The sequence below is a fragment of the Peromyscus eremicus genome, chromosome 17 (assembly GCF_949786415.1).
Source record: "Peromyscus eremicus chromosome 17, PerEre_H2_v1, whole genome shotgun sequence".
In the NCBI taxonomy this organism is placed as follows: Eukaryota; Metazoa; Chordata; class Mammalia; order Rodentia; family Cricetidae; genus Peromyscus; species Peromyscus eremicus.
In genome coordinates, this window is record NC_081433.1 from 57,322,974 (window position 1) to 57,349,204 (window position 26,231).

Below are 26,231 nucleotides of genomic sequence, written 5' to 3' on the forward strand. Positions count from 1 at the left end.
TTTTTCTTGTGTAAACATTCATTCCTGTAACCCACAGGTTGAGGCATCTAGAAGCTTACATAGAGTTTTTCTTCATCATGAATTAGTTCATGTAAAAGAAAACAAGCATGTAGCCTTCAAAAACAGACAATCAATAATTCTCAGTTGTTGGTACCATTTGGAAAATTTTAGAAATGCTGACCTTTAGAGGGAATATGTCACTCATTGTGAGTTTTGAGATTTTAAATTCTCACACCACTTCCAGTTTCCATTCTCTGCTCCACATTTCAGGTCAAGGACATGAACTCTGAGCTTTGCCCTGCCTCTCTCATGAAGATCATAACCATAAGCCAAATTAAGCTCTTTTTTATTTTGGGTTTTCTAAGACAAGAGTTTCTCTGTGTTGCTTTGGAGCCTGTCCTGACTTGCTCTGTAGACCAGGCTGGCCTCAAACTCACAGAGATCTGCCTGCCTCTGCCTCCTGAGTGCTGGGATTAAAGGTGTGCACCACCACGCCCAGCTAAGCTCTTTTATAAATTGCCTCAAATACTGTTTTTATCAGTATCTTAATTAGGGTTTCTATTGCTGTGAAAAGACATCAGGACCATGGGCAATGTTTATGAAAGAAAACATTAAATTGAGGTGTTGGCTTACAGTTCAGAGGTTCAGGCTATTATCATCATGGTGGAGATCATGGTAGTGTGCAGACAGACATGGTGCTGGCTATATCTTGATCAGAAGGTAACAGGAAGTGGACTGACTGTCACACTGAGTGAACCTTGAAAAAGAGATCTCAAAGTTTCCCTCCACATTAACACACTTCCTCCAACAAAGTGAAAATCCCTATGAGCGTATGGGGACCAATTACATTCAAACCACACAGAAAGAGAAAAGGCACTAGTACACTTCCATAAAGTTTTACTCTGGATGAGTTATTTCATGTAATTGGAGAGAAGTGTGATATCTAAAAGGTTTGTATTGCTAATTTAGTCCACAGAGCTATTGTCCATGAATTTGTAGGTGCAAACAAAATAAAGAGGGACATTATAATGCTTGAACAGATTGTTGACATGTGTCAGCTTTTTTTTTTTCACCACAATATTCTTGTGTAACTAAATGTAAGTTTGTTGGCTAAAGATCTTACCAAATTCTTTATACTCATAGATTCCCCTTCAGTAGCAGTTCTTTCATGTCATCAAAGACTATTATAATATACAAAGACTTTAACAAATTGATTACACAATACAGGTTTTACTCTTGGACTATTATAATATACAAAGACTTTAACAAATTGATTACACAATACAGGTTTTACTCTTGGATGAACTCATTGATGGTATCAAGGATTACAGTGAAGTACAAAGACTTTATGAAACTTATTACATTCATACATTTACTCTCCAATGATTTTTTTTCATGCCTTTGAAGATAATTGTGACATACAAAGGCTTTCTCACATTGTTTACATTTATAGGATCTCTTTAGTATGTGAGCTTTTATGCATTTGAAGATGTTTCTGTTGTGAAAATGTTTTACCATATTGATTACAATCATAGGGTTTCTCTTCCACATGAATTCTTCTATGCCTTTGAAGACCACTACAACATGCAAAGGCTTTCCCACATTGATAACATTTATAGGGTTTCTCTCCAGTATGTGTTCTTCTATGTATTCGGAGATTATATTGTTTAGAAAAGGTTTTACCACACTGATTACATTCATATGGTTTCTCTTCAATATGATTTTTTTCATGATTTCGAAGAACACTATGATGTGCAAAAGCTTTACCACATTGATTACATTTATAGGGTTTCTCTCCAGTATGTAAACTTTTATGTATTTGAAGATACTTCTGTTGTGAAAAGGTTTTACCACATTGATTACATTCATAGGGTTTCACACCTGTATGAGTTCTTTCATGTATTTTAAGATTACTGTAATCTGCAAAAGCTTTACCACATTGCTTACATTCATAAGGTTTCTCTCCAGTATGAACTCTTTCATGCTTTTGTAGAGAACGATAACATGCAAAGCTTTTCCCACATTGATTACATTTATAGGGTTTCTCTCCAGTATGTGAACTTTTATGTATTTGGAGATTATTCAGTTGTGAAAACGTTTTACCACATTGATTACATTCATAGGGTTTTACTCCAGTATGTGTTCTTTCATGTATTTTAAGATTACTGTAATATGCAAAAGCTTTACCACATTGATTACATTCATAGGGTTTCTCCCCAGTATGAACTCTTTCATGCTTTTGAAGATAACTATGGCATGCAAAGGATTTCCCACACTGGTTACATTTGTAGGGTTTCTCTCCAGTATGTGAACTTTTATGTATTTGGAGATGCTTCTGTTGTGAAAAGGTTTTACCACATTGATTACATTCATAGGGTTTTACTCCAGTATGTGTTCTTTCATGTATTTTAAGATTACTGTAATATGCAATAGCTTTACCACATTGCTTACATTCATAGGGTTTCTCTCCAGTATGAACTCTTTCATGCCTCTGAAGAGAACGATGATATGCAAAGGCTTTCCCACATTGATTACATTTATAGGGTTTCTCTCCAGTATGTGAACCTTTATGTATTTGGAGATGACTCTGTTGTGAAAACGTTTTACCACATTGATTACATTCATAGGGTTTCACTCCAGTATGTGTTCTTTCATGTATTTTAAGATTACTGTAATCTGCAAAAGCTTTACTACATTGCTTACATTCATGGGGTTTCTCTCCAGTATGAATTCTTTCATGCTTTTGAAGATAACTGTGGCAGGCAAAGGCTTTCCCACATTGATTACATTCATAGGGTTTTTCTCCAGTGTGTGTTCTTTTATGTACTTGGAGATTACTCTGTCGTGAAAAGGCTTTCCCACATTGACTACATTCATAGGGTTTCTCTCCAGTATGACTTCTTTCATGCCTGTGAAGATAATTGGCACATGTAAATGCTTTACCACATCCATTATGCTGATAAATGTTTTTATCTGTATGACTTAATTTTACAGTTTGGTCTAAGGGTAAAGAAGAGTCAGATCTTAAGGTTTTTACATTGTTTAAATTCATAGGGTTCCTAATCATTATGGGGTCTTAGATATCTGTAATGGTTAGAGCCCTTAGTACATGGGCTCACATTTATAGCATCCTTTTAATATGAGCTTTTTCATATAATTAGAGAGAACTGGAAGAATTCAGAGCTGATAACTGCACTGATTACATTTATAACATTTTCCTATATGTTGAATCACACTACATTTGCAATGTGAACCAGGACAAACAGAAGAATTTCCACACTTTTTATACCAGCAGGGCTCTTATCTGATGTGAGTTTGTTGATATATTTCCAATGAAGCTGTAAAAATAACTAATTATAAACTTATATCACATTCAGAAAGTCTACTCAGAGAGGGAACTACTACATATCTTCTACTTGTTCTGGGAAAGAGAGGTACATTGCTTCTTTCCATATCCTTTATGCACACATGGCGTGTTTTCAGAGTGACATGTGATATAATATTAATGAAAGAATACCTAATAAAAGGTTTCCATATTGCATTTACAGTTTTTTTTTTTTTTGTTCCTCAAAGACATATGGTACAGGTATTAAGGTTTTTCTACAACAATCTTCTTAACTCTTATAAACTCCCCCCTTACTAAACTTTGGTAACTCACCACAAGTATATAACATTAACTTTATTACAGACTATTTCTGTGTTAGAAGGCTTTAGAAATGTACTTATCACCTAATCAATGGGTATGGCTTTTGTTATATCTGAGTAGAATGGAACTAAATGGATTAACAGTTTTACAGCCTAGCTATCATGGGGCTATGATTCAAGTGGTGGTATCTGTTAAGGCATTGTTTCCTTGTCTTCTTTCTTAAAGGAATGCCTTGAAAAAAGAGATCAAATACCTGACATTGAGGTAGATGGTACTGTGACAATTTAGTAATCATCAACATACTTAAAGCTGTGCTCATTTACGCTGTTGCTTTTCCTTAAAACTTCTACAGCAAGCTACTCATGTGTCTAGTGGTGCCATTAGTGGGTGAGAGATGTCCTCTCCTCCCATCAACACCTGAGGCAGGTGGGAGAACAGGCCTTGTGCCTTGCTTGAGAAGTACAATAGAGCCAACCCTGTCGGCAGAGGTTTAGGGTGAGCCAGCCCCAAGGCTGTGAGCATAGGAGAGCTGTACCCACTTACTCATCTCTCTAGTGGCAGCATAGGCAGGAAAGAGATGCCTTCCCCTGCACCCACCCATAAACACCTGAAGCTGGTGGGAGAGCTGCCCCTGAGGTCATAAGAGCAGAATAGCTGTCCCTGCCCCTCATCAGCTGCAGCACTCAGGAGAGTGGCCCCTACACCTTACCTGGGCAACCTAGCAGAGCTGGCCTTGAAGGTATAGGTGAGGAAGAATGGACCCTGAGGACATGAGAACCAGAGAACTGGTCCTGCCCCTTGCTCATCACTGCAAGGGGTGAACTAGCCAGGGAGACGGAGAGCTCACCCTGGTGGTGAATACAGGGGACAGCTGGTGGGATGAGCAACCCTGCAAGTACCCAGGACCAGAACCAGGGTTATGAGCTGGTCCACCCCAATATCCACCCCATCTGTGATCTCCTAGAGCACTGGAAGAGGAGATCAGTCCTGTGGACCTAAAGCTGCAAGATCTCCAAGACACAGAGCAGCAATGAGATGTCCAGGAAGAGTCCCATAGAGGGCCCAGCATGAGTGATACAGCAAAGACCAGGGGCCTAGAACCAGACCAATTATTCTTTGTGATAAATGCCTACATATAAAAATGTACGGATAAAGGGTTTACTACATGACTCACTGTGTCATACTACAGCTTCCATGAGGAAATCTTCCCCTTTTTCCTTTTTCCTTTTTTCTCTTAAATTTTATTTTGTTTTATTTGGGGCGGGGAAGACAGGCATGATGTGAAAGACACAAAGAATAAATAAATTCTTTTTAAGTTTAAAAAAACTTCCACTACAAATTAAAATTTTTTTGTGGCACATTTGTATCAGCTTGCGCATGAAAATTACCTTCGAAGTCTTCTAGATCTTTGAAAATCTTCTTTAATATTATGTTCATCCCATTTGTAGCCTAAAATATAATACCAGAAAGTGTATATTATTGAAGATTATGCAAAGTTTAAGTTACTATATTCAGTGAACCTAAGAATTATACCTGATTTATTTACCACATTCTTCATCTTTATCAATCAAAATTATGGCAGAGCATCAATAACCAAGAAACAGTTTTCTCCTTTTTTAAAAGTTGAAAGGAAAAATTCATGGTCTTACCTATAGCAGTGAGATTGCTGTAGGTCTCCAGCATCACATTTTTGTAGAGACTCTTCTGGGAAGGATCCAGCAAAGCCCACTCATCCTGAGTGAAGTTTACATGCACATCATCATAGGTCACTGAATTCTAATATATCCCATTGATATATACAAGAGAAAGTGAGATATTGATCATAATGTAAATGTATACTTCTTTGACAATATATTTGTATAATTACAGTGCTTCCCACAATTATTCCATGACAGAGAAGTTCTAATATAATCACCAAGATGTTTTTGAATTTAGCTGAAAATAAAGTTCAGAAATGTAATTTCTTGGCTCTTTGAATAGAATTTGCCCTTCCAAGAGAAATGACTATTAACAGACCTACAGAGAGATATAAGAAATCAACAGGACTCAGTACACATCAGAGAAATTGTATGAACAATTACTAACTACAAAAAAAATGGGCAAGAAGAGCGTATTCTCTCATGCCTTTAATCCCAGCACTCCAGAATCAGAAGTAAGTGAATTTCATTGTGTTGGAGGCCAGCCTGGTCTATGAAATGAGTTCCAGGATAGCCAAAGGTACATATATGGACCCTGCCCCCACAAAAAAAAAAAAAAAACCCTAGCCAAACAAACAAAAAAGAGGTCTCATTGAAGTTCCTACTTCAGTGAGATATGCATTCATTCCAGTTTTCTATTCATCTCTCAGAAACCCGAAGTGTTAACTAAGATCTTACTAAAAGAGAATACATGTTTAACCCATTAGAGATGAACAGGGGAAAATGTAAGCATTGTAAATTCAAATTTAAAAAAAACACACAAGAAGGGACTGCAGAGATGGCTCAGCAGTTAAGAGCACTGGCTGCTCTTCCAGAGGTCCTGAGTTCAATTCCCAGCAACCACATGGGATGTAATGAAATCACAACCATCTGTAATGAAATCCTGTGCCCTCTTCTGGCCTGTAGACATACATACAGGCAGAACACTGTATACATAATAAATAAATAAATAAATAAATAAATAAATAAATAAATAAATAAACAAACAAATAAATAAATCTTTAATATATATACAGATTGTAAAAAAAAATTTAAAAAACCAAAAAAAACCAAAAAATAGGACAGAAGAGATGACTTAGGAGTTAAGAGCACCTGCTGGTCTTGTAGAGAAGATGGGTTCAGTTGCCAGTACTTACATGGAGGCTCACAACTATCTATAACCCCATGTTCAGAGGTTCTGAGTCCATGCTTTAAGTACTGGAAGCACCAGAAACATGTATGTATATCCATGCATACAGGCAAAATATTCATATTTATTCAAAAATTCAAAACATACAGCAAAAGGCTGTAGGAATGTCACACCTCTGCAATCTAATGACTCAAGAACCTCAGACAGTTCAGAATATATGCAATCAAAGGAGAAAAAGTGATATCCTCTACAAAGTTAAGAATTCAAGATGTTGGTGAAGCTCAGCATAACAGCATATGTTTGCGTACAAAAACCTACATTCCAGGTTCACCAGTCAATAATATAAAAATAAAAAACCTGGGCATGTTCACCCATACCTTTACTATCAGCACATGAAAGGCAGAGTCAGGCAGATCTAAGTTCAAGGCTATCCTTGTCTCAAGAACTATTTTCAGGACAGCCAGTGTTATATAGAGAAACCTTGCCTTCAAAAACAAAAACAAAAAATTTACAAAATAAAGAAATACATAAAAAGCAACCTAAGGGCATAGCAATGAAAAGCAATTGCTTCTACTGTATCTTATATTATTCAGGGATACAGTCTATAATGGTGGTGAGTTCATGACAGCTAGAGAAGGAAGCACATTGCTCAATTTCAACAAGAAAGTAGACACAAAGAACAGGAAATGAGGTAAAGCTATAGATAGTCAAATCACATCCCCAATGAGGAACTTCCTCTAGAAAGGCTCTTCCTATTGAAGATTCCATAAGCACCATAAAGAAAGCCACCAATGAGAGAAAAATGTTCATATGTATCATCCTATGAGTGTTTTTTTCAATCAATTACATTCTGTCCCAGTTCACTATGCAGCTATGGTCACCCTAGGAAAATGTATTTAGTCCAGGTGGTCCCCAAGAGCCTTAATTGTTACTTAGCCTCTCCGTGTCTGTGGATTGTAGTGTGATTATCTTTTACTTCATAATGAAACTAATATTCACTTCTTTGTGAGTACACATAATGCTTGTCATTCTGGGTCTGGGTTGTCTCTCTCAGGATGAATTTTTCTAGTTCTATCCATGACCTGCAAATTTTATGATATCATTTTTTAACAGCTGAGTAATACTCCATTGTGTAAATATACTATATTTTCTTTATCTATTTTTCACTTGAAGGATATCTAGGTTCTTTCTAGTTTCTGGCTATTATGAATAAAGTTGCTAAGAACATAGTTGAGCCAGTGTACTTGTGGTAGGGTAGAGTGTCCTTTGGGTATATGTCCAAGAGTGGCACACCTGGGTCTTGAGGTAAATGAATTCCCAGTTTTCTGAGGAACTCCCATATTAATTTCCAGTGACTTTTCAAGTTCGCAATATCACCAGCAATGTAGGAGTGTTTCCCTTGCTCCACATCCTCACCAGCGTGAGCTGCCACTTCTGTTATTGATCTTAGCCATTCTGACAGGTGTTAAGATGGAATTTCAAAGTAGTTTTGATTTGCATTTCTGTCGGGGACCTGTTGAAGGGTTCTTGGAGGGAGGAGTGAGGAATTGAGAAATAATAGGAAGAAATATAGACGTAGACAGGGAGAAAGACAGAGATGCAGGGTAGCTTTGGAGGCACCTGGGTCAATACCCAGTTGCCCCAAGTTTATTCATGATGGGCTTTTTATACATCAGTAAGGGGAGGAGCAAAAGACCTCCCCCTTTTAAGGTCTAGGTATAAAGTACCAATAAGTATAGATCCTTCAAAATACCTGGTAGCCATGCCTTTGGCCAAATCATCCTCTTATGGATCCCTGCTGGACAAAGCAAGCTCAGACTTTCTGACCTTGAGTAAGGCCTTACTACGGAGCCTCTGTGGGCCCCCACACATTTCCCTGATACCTAAGGATGTCGGATATATCTTTAAGTGTTTCTCACACATTTGAGATTCTTCTGCTGAGAATAGTGTTTGTTTAGATCTGTAACCCATTTTTAATTGGATTGTTTGTTTTTTTTGATGTCTAGTTTATTGAGTTCTGTATCACCCTGAGTGAGGCAACCCAGACCCAGATAGACAAACATGATATGTCCTCACTTATAAGTGGGCATTAGCTGTTAGATAAGAAATAATCATGCTACAATCCACAGACCCAGAGAGGCTAAGTAACAAAGAAGGCTCCAGGGGTAACACATGAATCTCCCTTGAAAAGGAAATAGAATAGATTTTGTAGACAGAATGGGTGCAGGAGGAGATGGAAATAGTAAGGATCAGGTAGGGGAGGTAGGGGAGGGGGAAGAGAGTACAGAGAGAGAAAACTAGAAAAGGGGAGCATTTATGGGGAAACCTAGTGCAGTGAAAACTTCCTGGAATCTATGAGGGTAACCCGAGTGAGGACTACTAACTAGTAACTGAGAATACAGAAGCCTGAATTGGCCATATTCTTAGCCAGGCAAGGCTCCCAGCAGTGGGACTGGGACATCAACACAGCCAAAAAATCTTTGACTTTGTGAGAGTTACCAACCAAGGACTGGATTAACTTGAGGCCCAAGCTACTAGAGGAAGCCCATGCCAAACACTGCCTGAATGGGCAGAAACTGGAAACTGAATGGCTCAGAGACCTAGGGTAGAACTAACCACAACTGCTTGAAAAAAAAAAAAGTCAATGAAATGAGAGAAATATTCTGCTATACTCATCGGTTGGTGCTTAGCCCAATCAAATTAGTGAGGCGTCCTTTGGGAGCTGATGGGAGCAGACATCCATAACCAAACATTAGCTGGAGCTTGGAGAACCCTGAGAAAGAATGGGCGGGGTGGAACGTTGTAGGATCCAGTGGGTTCAAGGACATTAGGAGAATAAAGCCTTAGAGAATCAAGGAAGCAGGGCTCATAGGAGTTCCCAGAGACTGAACTAGCACTCACAGAAACTCACTGGTCTATACTAGGTCCTTGACAAACATGTTATGGTTGTTTACCTTCGAGTTTAGTGGGACTCCTAATTTTTAAAAATAAATGCAAGATACAGATTTTTTTAAAGAAACATTGTATGTAGTATATGTAACAAGAGTTTATGAGCCTCCTGAATTGGGTGTTAGGATTTGAACTCAGGACATCCCTATGAAGAATATGTGCTGAGCGACCTGAACTTAGGACATCCCCATGAAGAACATGTGCTGAGCGACCTGCCCAGCAGGCCTTTTTATCCACCACAACAAAACCTAAACAAATAAATAAGTAAATAAGTAATTCCTGGGAACATGATACATCAATATTAAGATACTGCACATAGTCAATTAACAGCATGAATTAAATACAATCTGAAGAAAATTCCTAACAATTTAGAACAGAAAAGCTGATTCCAAAGCTACATGCAAAGTGGAAATACTTTGAATGCTCAATGGGATTATTAAAAAATAGTATACACATTGATAACACAATGTTATTCTATACTTAACACAAATGTACAATAATCAAAAATGTGTACAATATCTGTGATGGAATAAAGAGGATCCAGAGAAAAAGCCAAGAACAAAAGCAATATATATATATTGCCAACAGAGGTGATCTCCTGAAATCCTGCAATGGCTCTATAGCCCCTCATGCCCCCTGGTGGTTTCAGGCAAACAAAGCTCCACTGATACTCAATGACAAAATAACACCAAAAATAATTGAAAATCTGCTTCCTACAACATGGATTCTAGCACAAAATGCAGAACCTCCTCTATCCACCTGCCCAATACCACACATAGCTGAGAAACCTCTGCAGCTCAGAAAATCTTTTTGTTTCCTGGAACTAAACATCACTGAATCACGACATGGTGGATGGCAGTAGCAGAATGTTAAAAGCATTCTAATCATGTATTGTTGAAGGATGATTTCTTCATCACCTCCTTTCTACCATTTTCAAAACTATCTGTAATATTTATAAGACAAACCTGAATGTGGATTGCAACACTCAGAACTTTTAGAAACCAGGCCTTCAGTTTTCCAATCTCTTCCCACTGCACACCAAACACAATGTCTGTGTGTATATACTGGACAGTGATATTATGAGCATTACAGCCTCCCATAGCCAGGGTGGTAGAGCCTCCATTCCTAGGGAATCAACACTCAGGAATGCTCAGAGGCCAAGGACCACTGACCAGGTCACCTCATAGACCAAAAGAACCACAGTCTAACTCAAGGTCCATCCCAGTCCAAGCAGCTCTGACATTTCAGTAGACCTGCTCTTCCTGGTCTGGGAACAGTAGCCCCTATGCTCACCATGGCATACATTGTGGTCTCCCTCACAGATCACTACAGCAGAACTAGAAGAGAATCCTGCAAAGAACCTGTAAGCTACCTCCACTGGTGCTTCTGATTGCTAAGCCTACCAGAATTGCTCATGAACTAGGGCCACTCAGCTAGGCCTCAGGACATTAGCAGCTCCCCTGTTGGGTGAGCAGAGACTAAATGACTAAACTAAATTACTCAGACAGAACAGGCGTTCCCAGCTCTGCCCTTCCACACTAGGGACAGACAGGTCCCTAGGCTGGGAAATTTGTATTTTAGTAGAAATTCTTCCAGTCTCCCAGAACACTTTCTGTTATTCTTCCAAAGAAGAGGGTCCTGTGAGTGAACATTCCATTACACACTCAATGTCCAGGGCAGCCAACCCTTTGCTTCATAGACGGAAAGTCCTGCAGACAAACACAGGCCACATTCAAACAGTAACTGTTGTGACTGTGTCACTTTTGTTAAAGAAAAACAGTCCATGAAATATAAAACAATGAGGGGTCATGATAAGTCTTGGAGGCAGCAAAGAGACTGTGAATATGATGTAGTTATAATCTCAAAAAATTATTTTCAAAAGCTGAAACAGTCTTTATGGTCATGTGCTCCAGAGACCAGGGATGTGTATGAGAGCACACCAAGGATTATGCATAACTTTCTCTCAGGCTGAGCATCTTAAACCAGGAAAATAACAGTCTTCTTAGGCAGGACCACACACACCATTTTACCTAGATCTTCTATTTTGGTTGAACAAGTGTAACCACAGTAATTTGGATTCACAATAAGTTTGGTCCTTTATCCAGATTGATTGCTCTGGTCTGTGACCCCAAGAAATGACCACTCAGGACATTTATCAATTATCTAAAATTGATTACCTGACTCCACATTGCTAATGTCAACTACTGTCACAACAGGAAAGCTCTCACCCTCCTTCCTGCCCGCCCCCTTCTGCACAGTCAGTACACCAGCTTCAAAGTTGGTCAATGAACTCAAATCTTGCATAAGTCCCTCTTCATTGTAAGTCCCCATAAAAGCAAGAGAAATTGGAGGATGCTCATTAGCTGGTCTATTTTTTCTTCTCACTTGCCAGTCAGAGCCCAGCCTGGAAAGAGTTGCAGGACTGTCTTTCCAGCACTGGGCAGCAGAGGTAGGATTAGGTGTTCAAAGAAATTCTCACTTACATAGTATGAGGCAAGACTAGACATGACTAGTCATTTCTCTAAACAGAAAAAAAAATAAATCAATAGCACTTGAGAAAAAAGGAATGGAAATTCTTATGACCAAGAAACACTGGAAAACAGAAACAAATAGAAATTAGAGCATTAATGCATAAGGAAAATGATATTTTAAAAGTGATGCCAATAATTGAGTATTTAAAATGATAAAAAAATTATTTTTAAGATTAAAAAAATCTTAGCTATATTGACTTTGAAAAAGTATAGGCCCTTCCCTAATAGAAGAAATGCCATTAATAAGAGAATAATTGATCTTGCCCATACGCACATGTAGGCTACTGAAATCTGTAACCTGACACACAGAGTTATAGTCAATGGCCTATTTCTCAACCCTCTGAGTTGACATAACTATGCCAAGGAGGACTGAACATATCTGCATAGGAGAGTTGCCTAATTGAAAATTCAATAGTCATTGGCTCAAGCTAATCTTTCCAATTTATACATCCACTTCTGTTGGATAATGCTTTTGTACACTGGTTTAATAAAACACTGATTGGCCAGTAGCCAGGCAGGAAGTATAGGTGGGATAAACAGACAAGGAGAATTCCGGGAAGAGGAAGGCTGAGTCCAGGAAGCAGCATGTAATGGCACACAGGTAAAGCCACGGAACATGTAGCAACACATAGATTAACAGAGATGGGCTGAGTTTAAGTGTAAGAGCTAGTCAGTGGTAGGCCTGAGCTAATGGCTTAGCAGTTTTAATTAATATAAGCCTCTGTGTGTTTACTTGGGTCTGAACGGCTGTGGACTGGGCAGGACACAGAAGAACTTTCAGCTACAAATGGCACCCACACGTGGTGGCAAGAATTTCCACTCAAAACCTGAAGAAGCTTTAAAAAAGGGTTCTAAAATAGAGCCAAGAGCAGCTTCCTAGTTGTGTCTCTCAGGAAAGCTGGGATACAAAGACGTCATGGCATGTGGACTTGAGCTATAGGATGGCAGGTTCATGGCACATGGGCTTGACCTACAGCATGGCAGATTCCCACTGCAGTACACAGAGGTGTCTCCAAGCCACACATTACGCTGCATGGTGGACTTAGCCTTTGCTAGTACAGGGGGAAAAAAGATTTCTGAGCTACATGCTACTTTGATAGAAGCATAGACCCACTGCCTCCCACAGTCAGCGAACAGCATGGCTCCCAAAGCTGGAGGTGAATTAGCTCTGCCATGCTAAAAAGCTGAAATGGGCAGAGTCAGCAACCAAGGTTGCTGTTTCAGTCCCCAAAATGCAGTTTAGCAATTTAAAATCTCTCCTCGTCAGAGAAGGATTACAGATTCACAATAGGGCAAATTCAGATGGAATAAGACTTTAGTTTACAATGTGTGTAAAAATGTACGTAGGCTTGGAAGAGAAAAAAAATGGAATATAGACAGTTATATAAAGAAATAGAAAGTTTTAAAAAAAATAAAGTCTTTAAAGAAAAAGTAAAAATAATATAAAAATAAGCCACGTAAAGATGGAAATCACACAGAGAGTCTGGATTATATTGTCTTTGGGATTTTTAACTGCAGAGAGACATTTGAATGTAAAAGCTGTTGTGTTAAGTCAATATGTATATTTTAAATGTGTCTAAGGATATGTTGCTTTGGAAAAGAGGTTCTGCTTTTGTTTCCACAAAGATAAGAACCTGTGGATTGCTTCGAGGCTAATACGGTTTGACCAGCCAAGACCCCCTGACAGTCTCTGATGACACCATGGCCCAGATGATCCAACATCCAAAAACAGCTTCAAGGCAACTGGCTCAGAGAATACAGCATCACAGTCCAGTCAGGTCAAGTCCAGTCAGGATTTACTTGACCGTAATTCTTAGTTTTCTTAGGATCCCCATAAGAATACAGCACTCTTTCTCAGCAGGAAGTAGCCTAGAAAACCATGCCCACATTCCCAAAAAATGGATTATGGATGTTTGTCTTTGCTTAGATTATTGGTTGCAAATTGTTATTGGTCATAGTCAATCTCTTTCTAAAAGAAGGGGGATATGATATAGAAATGTAGGATATAGATATGATAGATTAAAAGGGTAGATTATTGAATCTACTTATAAAGAGCAACTTATTTTAAATTGCTATAGATTTCAGTTTATTGATACAAATTTAAAGTTAATTTTGTTATACTTTATATATATTTCTACTCTTGTTTAAGGTATTATGTTTATGTAACTCATTTAAATTGTAATGGATAATTAAGAAATACAGTTTAATAGTTAATCATCTATGATAATCAAACTTATAGTCACGTTAGTTAAGTTTTCTAGGTATACATAGATATATTTCAGATAGATAGGTAATCTTCAAACACTTCAAAGACCTACAGAATATGACATTTAAAATGTTTTTAAAACTTAGACTTTCTGGACAGTGAGACATGTCTACTCCTGGCAGCATCAATTTACTTGAAAGAGAAAGATGAGCATCAAAGACACTCCATATGGAGTTTATCTTCTTCTTGGCAAAAATAGCCATTTGGGCAAGAAACATTTTGTTATACTTTATATATATTTCTACTCTTGTTTAAGGTATTATGTTTATGTAACTCATTTAAATTGTAATGGATAATTAAGAAATACAGGTTAATAGTTAATCATCTATGGTAATCAATCTTATAGTCATGTTAGTTTAGTTTTCTAGGTATAAATAGATATATTTCAGATGAATAGGTAATCTTCAAACACTTCAAAGACCTACAGAATATGATATTTAAAATGTTTTAAAAACTTAGACTTTCTAGATAGTGAGACACGTCTATTCCTGGCAGCACCAATTTACTTCAAAGAGAAAGATGGGCATCAAAGACACTCCATATGGAGTTTATCTTCTTCTTTGCAAAAATAGCCATTTGGGCAAGAAACTGTTCTTGCCTGGACTGCTTGACAAAAATGTTGTATCAACTGGACATGCAGGAGCCAAGGATGCTGACCACTGAACTTTGCAAGATGAGATGGTCCTTCAGGTTCCTGCTTCACAGAAGAAACTGCCAGACATTTTACAGGACACAGGAAAAAGAGACTGAGAGATTCTAGGCCTATATGGCTGAAGATGGATGCCCCAAATTTACAGAGGAACTTTAGGTGACTGTCCAGGTGGTCCCCTGTCTCTGTCATTCTAGATTTTTGGAAGTTGCTTACAATGCACTTTCTGTTTACTTAGGTAACATTACACCCTTCTGAGGTCTTTAATGTAGTTGAAGACTAGATAGTTAAAACTTTCCGAAGTTGGGGCTGGAGAGATGGCTCAGAGGTTAAGAGCACTGACTGCTCTTCCAGAGGTCCTGAGTTCAATTCCCAGCAACCACATGGTGGCTCACAACCATCCGTAATGAGATCTGGTGCCCTCTTCTGGCCTGCAGACATAACACTGTATACATAATAAATAAATCTTAAAAAAAAAAAAAAAAAAAAAAAAAAAAAAAAAAGAATGCCTTTAAAAAAAAAAAAAAAAAAAACTTTCCGAAGTTATGATAAAAGATAAGTTAGATATGAAATCTTAAACTCACAAATATAGGATAAATAGAATATTTTCTTTCAATTTGCCAAATATAAATAGACTAGATATTGTAACTGTAATTCTTGCTTGATAACTGTTTTGTTAGATATAATTTTACTGTGTTAAAGTTAAAACTTTCCTTTTTAATTAAACAGAAAAGGGGAAATGCTGTGGGATAATGCTTTTGTACACTGGTTTAATAAAATGCTGATTGGCCAGTAGCCAGGCAGGAAGTATAGGTGGGATAAGCAGATAAGGAGAATTCTGGGAAGAGGAAGGCTGAGTCAGGCTCCCTCCAGGGAGCAGCATGTAATGGCACATAGGTAAAGCCACAGAACACATGGTGACATATAGATTAACAGAAATGGGCTGAGTTTAAGTGTAAGAGCTAGTCAGTGGTAGGCCTGAGCTAATGGCTGAGCAGTTTTAATATAAGCCTCTGTGTGTTTACTTGGGTCTGAGTGGCTGTGGACTGCACAGGACATGGAAAAACTTTCAGCTACAACCCCAAACATAGTCTGTCTTCATTCACAAAGCATGAATTAATACATGCTGGAAAATTACAAAATCACTTTCCTGCCACAATCAGGTCCTTTTCCATATTGGTGACCCCAGCAGCTCATTTCCTAACATTTCCTCCTATGGTATACACAATAAACTATTCCCCATATTCTGATCTGAAGGCAGAAACCATATTCTACATACAGATCCTTTTTCTGTGAGTGCAAAGAACAGTTGACTACATGACTCAAATGGGTAATTTGAAAAATCTGAGGAAGTACAGGCCTTTTTTTTTTTTAAGAATTTAAGAGTTGTAATATAGTGGAGAGCAAGTTATTGCCCCAGAGAACAAAAGACTGGGATCATGGACACTGGAGTCAACATAAGAAAGCTTACTCATAAACAATTTTCTAAAAGGCTCCAAGTACAGCTGTTCTAGAATTAATATGCCTTCCCAGGGAGAAATAACTCTATATACTTAAGAGATTAATAAAGAAAAATCTCTTTAATGACAGCATGCATTCATCTCTGGCTAATGATCCAAGAAGAGCTAGCCTAGAACAAATTTTGCATTCTACATCCACTGTCATTTTTAAGTTTTTTTTAGGTTCAGGCTCTAGGTTACACTTTGAATAATTTAAATAGGAATAGGAGACTACAGGTCTGGCCACTTAGGCAGACAGGAGATTTCTACAGCAAAGATATTCCCAGAATTGTTTCTTAAGTATATCAGTGACCAGAATCATCAGGTCATTCTTTAGTGACAGGGTCCTGAAGTGGAGGTCCAAGAACATCAGAAAGATAGTAAAAGTAGAAGGTAGAAAAGATTAAAGCTGGGTTGGGAAGGTCTTGCACAAGCTATGTCTCATGCCAAGTAAGCCTCTTAAGAAGAATAGCATTGGGAGGAGGAAGGACAGGGGAATCCATGGCTGATATGTAAAATTAAATTAATTATAAAATAAAAATATTTTAAAAAGAAGAAGAATAGCATCATATATACTATTTTCAGGGGGTGAATGGAACAAAATGGAAGAGATCTATGAAGTCAGTAGAAACTATCATACCATGGGGCAAACTCAGGAGGAGGCTAATCAAACAATGCTTCACAAAAGAAATATAGGGTATCTCAAGAACATTACTAAACCCGCAGTGGCCTTGGACTAGGGCAAGGAGAAAAAGCTTCCTTTTTTAATATTCTTTATATATGTTGGCTGGCACCAAAGAAGATATGGCACATATTAAAAGTGGATCTTATAACCTTAAAAGATTCAGATTAATGATGGGTCTTCCCACTTCAAAAGTTGCAAAGCTTCAATTAAGAAAAAAAAAATCCCTCACAAGTGTATCCAGTTCTTCAGGTTTAGTTAATTCCAGAGAAGTCAGTTTGACTTCCAAGAATAGTCACCACAGAAGCACAGACAGAAGAACTGGGAAATATTTCTTACCTGCAGGAGGCAAGGAGAGCACAGGAGTCATTTCCAAAGCAATGCTTTTCCTAAACAAGGGAAGCATGGGGATTTTACATAGGGAGTCTGGATATGTTACTGTAGAGTTCTGCCTATTACTAAGCATGTTCAGTTAACAAATCCACTTCTGAATGTGGTCACAACGATAAGCAGATACACTGAGAGGCATTCTTACCTCAAAGTCATGAAGGAACACATATAAATTATAAAAATGATGGAAAGAAATGCCTCTGGCATGTTCATCTTGTGCCACATGGTCTTAGCTGAAAATCAAGTAAATGACACTGTGAAAGTGATTGCTTTGGACCCTATACTACATGTCAATAATGGTGCTTGACTGAAAAGATAGATGTATCAGTGCTATGATTCTCAAAAAAACAAAGGACAGAGAACACAAATATAGAAAACATCAAGGAAAAGTCATCTATCAGCATTGTGGTTGCCCCTCATATTTGGATAGCTCTGCTGAGCTATTGTATCCTCAGAACAAGGCTGCTTTTAACTCTGAGCAGGCTGGCTCACAGGAGGCCACGGCAGCTTCCATGCAGGACCAAAAGTTCATTTTAACTAGATCTTGCTGCTGTCTGTCTCAGGGCTGTGACATCACTGTAGAGAATTCCATTCTTTTCATTTTTTTTTAAACCTTTATTTTAATTTTAGTTATATGGGTATTTTGCCTGTATACATCTTTGCACATTACCTACAGAAGCCAGGAGGCAGCAGGAGATGCCTGGGTCTGGAATTACAGCAAATGATTCACTACCATGTGTGTTCTAGGAATGGAATCTGATTCCTCTATAACAATACCTAGTGCTCTTAATAGCTCAGTGATCTCTCTAGCTCTTTTTTATTCAAACTTCATTTCTATACTTTTTTTGTTTTTTTGAGATAGGGTTTCTCTGTTAACTTTTTGGAGCCTATCCTGGAACTTGCTCTGTAGACCAGGCTGGCCTCAAATTCACAGAGATCTGCCTGCCTCTGCAACCTGAGTGCTGGGATTAAAGAAGTGTGCCACCACCACCCAGCTATTTCTATACATTTATAATAAAAAGGCATTATATCACTTTCCCCTTTTGTTTTTCTCAATCCGTTCCTTCTTATATACTTCCCTTTCAACTTCTTCCTTGTTAAGTATGTATGAATACATATGCGGAAATACATGAATACAAACTTCTGAGTTGGGGCTGGAGAGATGGCTCAGAGGTTAAGAGCACTGGCTGCTCTTCCAGAGGTCCTGAGCTCAATTCCCACCACCCACATGGTGACTCACAGCCATCCATAATGAGATCTGGTGCCCTCTTCTGGCATGCAAGGATACATGGAGGCAGAATGTTATATACATAATAAATAAATAAATCTTAAAAAAAATTTCTGAGTCCATTTTTGTTGGTTGTATGTGTGTGGTTTTAGGGCTGACCACATTCTATTTAATACTCAATTAAGGAGCTTATCCTTGCCTGAGGCTAATTCTATCATATGGAAAATTCCACTTTTTGATGAGCAATAAGTGTTTGACCCACCAACTAGGCTGTCTTTGATACGAAACATTACTAAGAGCAGAAAACTTGGAGTAGAAAATACCTTAGCAGTAATAAGCACTAAAGATTTTTCTAGAGCACCCAAATTACATATGGAAGCTCACTACTATCTGTTAACTCCAGTTCCAGGGGTTCAAACACCATTTCCTGGCCACCTTGGACACCATGCATGAATGGGGTATAAAGACACAAGTAAAAGAAAATACCCATACACATAAAATAACAACAAAAAATGAACTTGTAAAATGAACAAACAAATAAAAAATAACCAGACAACTTGCACTATAAAACTTCTTTTTCAAGCTGTTTGTGGTAGTGCATTCTTTAATACCAGTATTCCAGACACAACAGCAGGAAGATCACTGTGAGTTTTAAAGCATGTGCGACATAGTCAACACACACACACACACAGAGGAAAAGAACAAAACCAAGTAACATACAGGAAAATGAGCATTGGAGCATTGAGACAATATAATACCTCTTAAAGTCATCTCAAGTGTCTGCCACTGGTGCCCATAGATCATTTTCAAAAAATGGACATTGCCAAACGTGCTAGCACATGCCATTTAATCTTAGCAATGGGAGCAAAAGTAGGCTGCTATTCATAAATTTGAGACCATGCTGGTTGACACAGTCACTTCCAAAGTAAGACCCATCTCAAAAAGACCTAAAAATGTTTAAAAGGTGTATATAATTTTGATTTGTTTTCTTTGTTTAATGCTAGGTCTAGTTTGGAATCTCAGTTGACCTTTGTTCCCTACATATAATATAATTCGTAATACATACTGAGTGTTTAATAAATACTTAGATAGATAGATAGATATAGATAAATATAGATATATAGATATATAAATTCCAAACTTTAGACCATCTTTTATAGAAGACAGAGTTTTTAAGTAATTTGATATTGGTCTGGTTAAAATAAAGGAGAGTGTTCTTAACAGGGTTGCTTCTTCATAGACGTCTAAACGTGTGAATCTTGGAATCACTCATATGTTCAAAGGCTTGGGACAGATGCTAACTGCTTTAGAGCTAAAGTTAGAACAAACTCCTCCTTGGTTTCAATAATTAGAAGGGGTGACTTTTCTGTATTCTGATTTTCCATAGAAAACTTCTGTATAGTTACTACTCTATTGCTGTGATGAAATACACCATGTCCAAGGCAATTTATAAAAGAAAGCATTTAATTGGGCTTAAAAGTGCCACTGGGTTTGAGTCTATGAAGGCCCAGTAAACACATGGCAGAAAGAAAAGCTTAGAGTTCACATCTGAACCTCAAGCAGGAGGTAGAGTACACAATGGACATGGTTAGAGGTTTTTGAAATCTCAAAGCCCAACCCTGTGACACACCTCCTTTGGAAAAGCCATAGCTCTATTCCTTCCCAAACCATTCCACATATTGGGGAAACAATATTAGAACATATGAGTCTATGGATGTCACTCTCATTTAACCACCTCATATTTCTTCAACTCTTAGAGAGCAACAACTACTTTTTATCAGACCACATTCTACTATATCCTTAAATGATACCATTACATTTCCAGCATGAGCATTGCTATTGCACTGGAAAGAATCAGAGCATAACACGGAATGAACAGACCAAAATCTATCAGGGCAAATATCAAATCTTATAGCACCTTGTCCAGCATCTTGAGATCATGATGAAATTGCCTGGACTCCAAAGGATTTAGTTATTCCCACTCTTTCAGCTCTTTCAGCTGCAGCACACATAGCCTCTCTTTTAGGCCAGCTCACTAGAATACCTGCAGCTTTCTCATAGGATGCCCCCATGGTCCTCCTAGTTCCAATCTCCTGTGTACAGTAGTCTATTTCATCCTATTGAAAGTAGACTAGAGGAGCTGGGCAGATTGCACAGTGGTTAAGATCACTGGGTGCTCTTTCTGCAGTCCCAGATTCCATTCCTAGCACTCACATGACAGCTCACAATTGTCTGTAAGAACAATTCCACAGGATCCAAAAAGATAAATAGTTGGGTATAAGGTGGTACCTGGCACTGACTTGGCTGACTATATGAGGTTTGTCTATGTGTCCTGATACTTAGATTCAAAAATTAGTGACACGAAAATATACTTCTGTCCTACAGTAGAACATGAGAGAGTTGTTTGAATTACTTTCCTCTTTGCAGCAACAAAATAACTAACAATATGTGATATGAGGAATGAAAGGTATATTGTAGCTTGTAGTTCCAAGGAGAAATACTCCAATAGGGAGGGAAAGATTTGGGAACAGTACTGGGAGTCTAGCTCCAGTATTGAGTCCAAGGTCAGGAATCAGAGAGCAAATAGAAATTTCCAATGGGTATAAAACTTGAGTACTCCACAGTAATCCATTTCTCAAAGGAGGCTGTATTTCCTAAAGGTCGCAAAACTGCAAAATATCACTGCTAGCTTGAGATCCAGGGTTCAAATTCATGAAGTGTGGAAGATGTTATAGGGTAAAATGGCCAGCTAAGACACTGAGGCAGAAGAATCCCAGCCAATTCCACACCAGTCTGGGTTCTAGCCAGACAGCAAACAAGGGTAGTCTCTTATTTCTTCATCCTACTGCCTGCTGACTCTACTTTTAACCTGACACCTTCCTGAATTTTAGGAGATGAAAGAGGAGGGGGAGAGGAGACCCAGTAGACAGGAGGAGACCTGAAGGAGATGGGAAAGGACAAAAGGAGACAGGAGAGCACTTGAGTGGCCCCAGGGCACTGGAGCTACTGGCAGGTCTCTGAGTCCCAGAATCAGCACCCTGGAGACTCTACTGTCTGGGCCATCTAGTCATGATCTCTTGGAGATGGTATACTGGGTGGTGACTGATAAACTGCTCCTGTTCCCAGCCTTGTAATTACTGTTTGTGCCTCAAACCAGCTTGACATGCCTTCAGTCAAGTGACAAGGACACTGAGATATGAGCAAGGAAGAGGCAAAATGATGTTAGCCTCACCCAATCAGCAGCCCGTTACAGTCTCCTCCCCATCCCTGACCCCAACACATTATGAGTTCTTGCCATTGCAGAAATGTGAGCTTTGAATTTAATACAACTGGGACTCACACCTCACAATACTTAGATCTTGGGGTTCACAGGCCTCATGGAAGAAGACACCTTGAGCCTAGAAGGTGGGATTGTCCAGCAGCCCACAGGCTTGCTCTAGAGTCTAGGAGAAGTCACTGAGGGACATTTGTCTGAGCCCATCACATAGTCTCACTTATTCCTGCAGATCTGCCTCCATACCCCATACTCAGTCCTTGAATGAAATTAAAACCCTTAAATTCATTCCTCTGCCTACTAAGTTCTGTGATCACAGGGTGGTAACACCATACTTGGCTTGGGTGCTATCTTATTCAACTTTACTGTCACTGCATGAACATGTGGACACTCAAAAAAATACATTTTAAAATGAATAAAAAGAAGCTTTATAGCCTGGCAGTGGTGGTACATACCTTTGATCTCAGCCCTTGGGAGGAAAAAATAGGCAGATCTCTGTGAGTTCAAGGCCAGCCTGGTCTACAGAGTGAGATCCAGGAGAGGCACCAAAACTACACAGAGAAACCCTGTCTGGAAAAACAAAACAAAACAAAACCAAAAAAATGAAGATGCAGCCTTACAGAAAGCTGCCATGGTGGAAGAAGCTTTATAGAAATTAGCCACGGTGGCAGGTTATGGTGGTTGATCACACTGTATCCACTGCCAGGAACCCAACAGTGATAAATCTTGGTCCTTATTACATAATCCAGTACCAACACCACAGAATGGAGTGGTACTATCACTTCTGGTAGATGAGTCTTCTCATCTCAATGAATTTAACAAGCTAATCTCTCATAGCACACCCAGGGAATAACATGATCTAGATGAGCCCTCAAGGTGTGCCTGAAGGCGTGTCTCTTAGCTGATTATAGATCTTGTCAAGTTGACAATATTAACCATTACACAAAGTTAATAAAACTTGCTGTGTAGACTGCCTACACAGAGACAACATCCCTTTTTTAGTGACATCTCAAATAGCAATAAGCCAAGTTTTAGGAATTGTAAAGCCAGTTGCAACAGTGCATGACAATAATCCAATGACTTTAAGGCAAAATAGGAAGCAGATAGGAGAAACCCTGAAAGACTCTGGGCATCTGATAGCAAATTGGAGACCCTGTCTCAAACATTGTTATAGGAATGTAGATTTATAGCTGGTTAATGCTGGGGAACAAACATACACATCTTAACCATATTAATCTAATAGGCATGGTTAGCATCTTTGGTGTATTTGGGAGGCAGCCCTTCCTTAACTAAATTCCACTTTATATGGCTTGATGTCTCCTAAGAATTGGTAAATCCTTGTACCATCAATTCTACTCTTCTACATCACAGTTTAGCAATGGAGTGTGACTCTACACAGGAGATACCGTTTACAAGCTCCATAAAATTAACTTCAGACAGATCACAAACGTAAGTGTTAACAAGTGCAGAATTTCTGAGAGCTACTAGAGACTAGAGACAATGCAAGCACTACATTTCACAGTGATGTCAACAACAGGCTGTTTTTAAGCACAGTCCCACTCCCAGTGTTCTGCACAGACTCAGCCCTCGGAGTGAAGTTATTCAGAGGCTGCCACCCCGGCCTAGGGAGTCACAAGGACCAGGCAGACCAGGCAGGACCAGGCAGAACCATGCCGAACTCTGCGTCTGGCCGCGGGCTCACACCCAGCTTGGGGGTAGGACCAAGCACACTGGCTCCCTGGCTCAGCCGGCTTCTCCTCCCAGTCTAGGGACAACGACCGATCGCACACTATGACTGGTCCCTCCTCCCCGTCTGGGGACAGCAGCCCCTTGCTCACCATGGTGGGGCTGTCAGACTTGCCCACGCTCTCCCCACAACTCCCCGCAGCGCAGCCACTGCGGAACACTTGCGCCAACTTCCTACTTCCTCAGCAGAGGGGCTGAGCCAAAAGTCTGGAAACGGGAAGAACCCGCCCACTTGACTGGCAGGTCTACTGGGCATCCTGATTGGCTAGTGAGGCCGAATGACAGGAGTAGTTCCCTTGGAGACTGGGTGAGCTGAAGGACACAGCACAGTAGTTCCCAGCCATAGCTTCCACCCAAAGCACAAACCTATCTCATATTGGCTAGAGATTTGTGCCAAATTAAACAGCGAGTTTCTTGTTAATAACGGCTTTCAGTTTTAAAAGGAAGTATACAAATTCAGAAGAAGGCTAGTCAGACAATGCTGCACAAGAGGAGCACCGGGTATCTCAAGAACATTATAAACAAAGTTCACAGTGGCCCTGGGACTGATAACCACAGCCCCATGTGCAGAAAGAGCAGCATCTGAAGCCAACCCTCCCCAAAAGCCCTGGCCACAGACCTTTACCAGTTCTCCCAAGCATATTCCTGGTTTTAGAGAAGGATCTCTATTTCTTTCTAAACATCACAGCCTTAGAGAAACCTCCCAAGGCCTAGGCAGGTTGCCAAATTCAGAGAGGCCTAGCTTCTTCTAGAAGTTCTGCACTTTCAGTTTGACATTTAGGTGTAAGATCCATTTGGAGGACGGGCGGTGGTGGCGCACGCCTTTAATCCCAGCACTCAGGAGGCAGAGAAAGGCGAATCTCTGTGAATTCAAGGCCAGCCTGGTCTACAGAGTGAATTCCAGCACAGGCTCCAAAGCTACACAGAAAAACCTTGTCTCAAAAAACAAAACAAAAAGATCCATTTGGAGTTAATTTTGTGGAGATTATAAATGGCATCTCATGTACTAAGTAGCACTCCACTACTGAGCTGTAATACAGAAAAGTGGAATTGGTGATATAAAGGATTTACCAATGCTTAGGAGATAGTAAGTACACAAAGAATTTAGCTAAGGCGGGGGGTGGGGGTGGGGGGTGGGGGGGGTGGGAGTGTGTGTGTGTGTGTGTGTGTGTGTGTGTGTGCCTCATAAATACCTCAAAGATAAGTAGTATGTTAACCAGGCCTGTTAGGGATTAGGATGTTAGGATGTAAATGTTTGTTCACCTTTTATGTATATTGTTATTGGGCACATGTCTATGGCAAAAAACTGCTAATAGGATTCTCATCCATGGAAAGGATAGAGCGACCCTCTGTGTAAAGGTCTCTCTATAGTAAGCAGGAGCATGATGGTTTTAAGAGGGATTTCTTAATTGTGTTGTACTGGATGCATACACATCAATTTATCAATTTGATAATGTTTTGTTAAGTATTTGCTGTTTCTTTGTATTGTCTACTTGCACCCATTAAAAACCAAAAGCATGGTTATAGTAGTGATGCCATGTATTATATGTAGACTGTCTTGTGTTTTCTCTAAGGTTTAGTTTAACAGATTGTACCTAGGAAATATTAATTTATTACATTATCTTATACACAGCTTCTATTTGGCTTTCTTTTATTTAACTGTTGTTGTTCAGTGCTATCTTAAGATAAACAATTGGCACCTTCCTATGATCAGCTGTGCCTGCTTACAAAGGATGACCACCACCAGGTTTGCTGACTGTTGGTATTCCTTCACAGAAGGAGGTATTCCTTTCGTCTGAGTATACAGCTTCTTTCCCAGGCAACTGTAAGCAATTTGACCCTAATGACATGTGACCTTGTGGTTTTGTGGAGGAATAGAGGAACATATCCTGGGAAAGACTTGCAAGGGGTTAGATTTTGCATCTGCATCTATGAGAAAGTTACCTTAAAAGTGAGAATTTACCTTGAGTGCTATCAGGCTTACCACTTATGCACACTGAGAAATGTAATGTAATGCTGGGGTACATGGACAGTGGAATAGTAGAGGGAAGGTGAGCTCCACATATGCAGCTATGAGAAAGTCATTGTACATGTGTAGACATTCCTGTGTGATAGCTTTTGGGTTATCTGTCTTAGAGTTTTTATTGCTGTGAAGAGACATCAGGACTTATGACAACTCTTATAAAGGAAAACATTTCATTGAGGTTGGCTTATAATTTCAGAAGTTTTAGTCCATTATCATCATGGAGAGAAGCATGGTGGCATGCAGGCAGACATGGAGCTATAGAAAGAGCTGAGAGTTCTATATCCAGATCAGCAGGCAGCAGAAAGTGTCTGTGACATGCTTTCTCCAACAAGGACACAACTATTCCAAAAAGGCCATACCTCCTAATAGTGCCACTCCCTGTGGGACTATGGGGGCCATTTTGATTCAAGCCACCACAGTATCCAAACTCCTGTATCCCCTCAACCATGTTCAATAAGTAAGAGCAATAAACTCATTGGTTTTCCATGGCAGACTTTTGGTAAAATTGCACTTTGCATT

The 26,231-nt window shown here is 39.2% G+C and overlaps 1 protein-coding gene across 1 annotated transcript; it reads right to left on the minus strand.

Annotated features, from left to right (window-relative positions):
• Positions 1–1,245: 1,245 nt before the first annotated feature.
• Positions 1,246–23,855, minus strand: LOC131894455 (zinc finger protein 431-like). The gene is made up of 4 exons (XM_059244709.1): positions 23,779–23,855; positions 5,296–5,422; positions 5,035–5,095; positions 1,246–2,909 (listed from the first exon to the last, which is right to left on the minus strand). Exons 1-4 carry the CDS (start codon positions 23,779–23,781, stop codon positions 1,448–1,450), a joined length of 1,653 nt encoding a protein of 550 aa, XP_059100692.1. The 5' UTR covers positions 23,782–23,855; the 3' UTR covers positions 1,246–1,447.
• Between the last annotated feature and the right edge of the window lie 2,376 nt (positions 23,856–26,231).

Excerpts from the sequence above, each read along its gene's own strand:
- LOC131894455 (XM_059244709.1), bottom strand. Across the intron at positions 5,096-5,295 it reads CAGCAATCTCACTGCTATAG|GCTACAAATGGGATGAACAT; the intron begins GTAAGACCATGA and ends ATTATATTTTAG. Across the intron at positions 2,910-5,034 it reads AGATCTAGAAGACTTCGAAG|GCATGAAAGAAGTCATACTG; the intron begins GTAATTTTCATG and ends TTATCTTCACAG.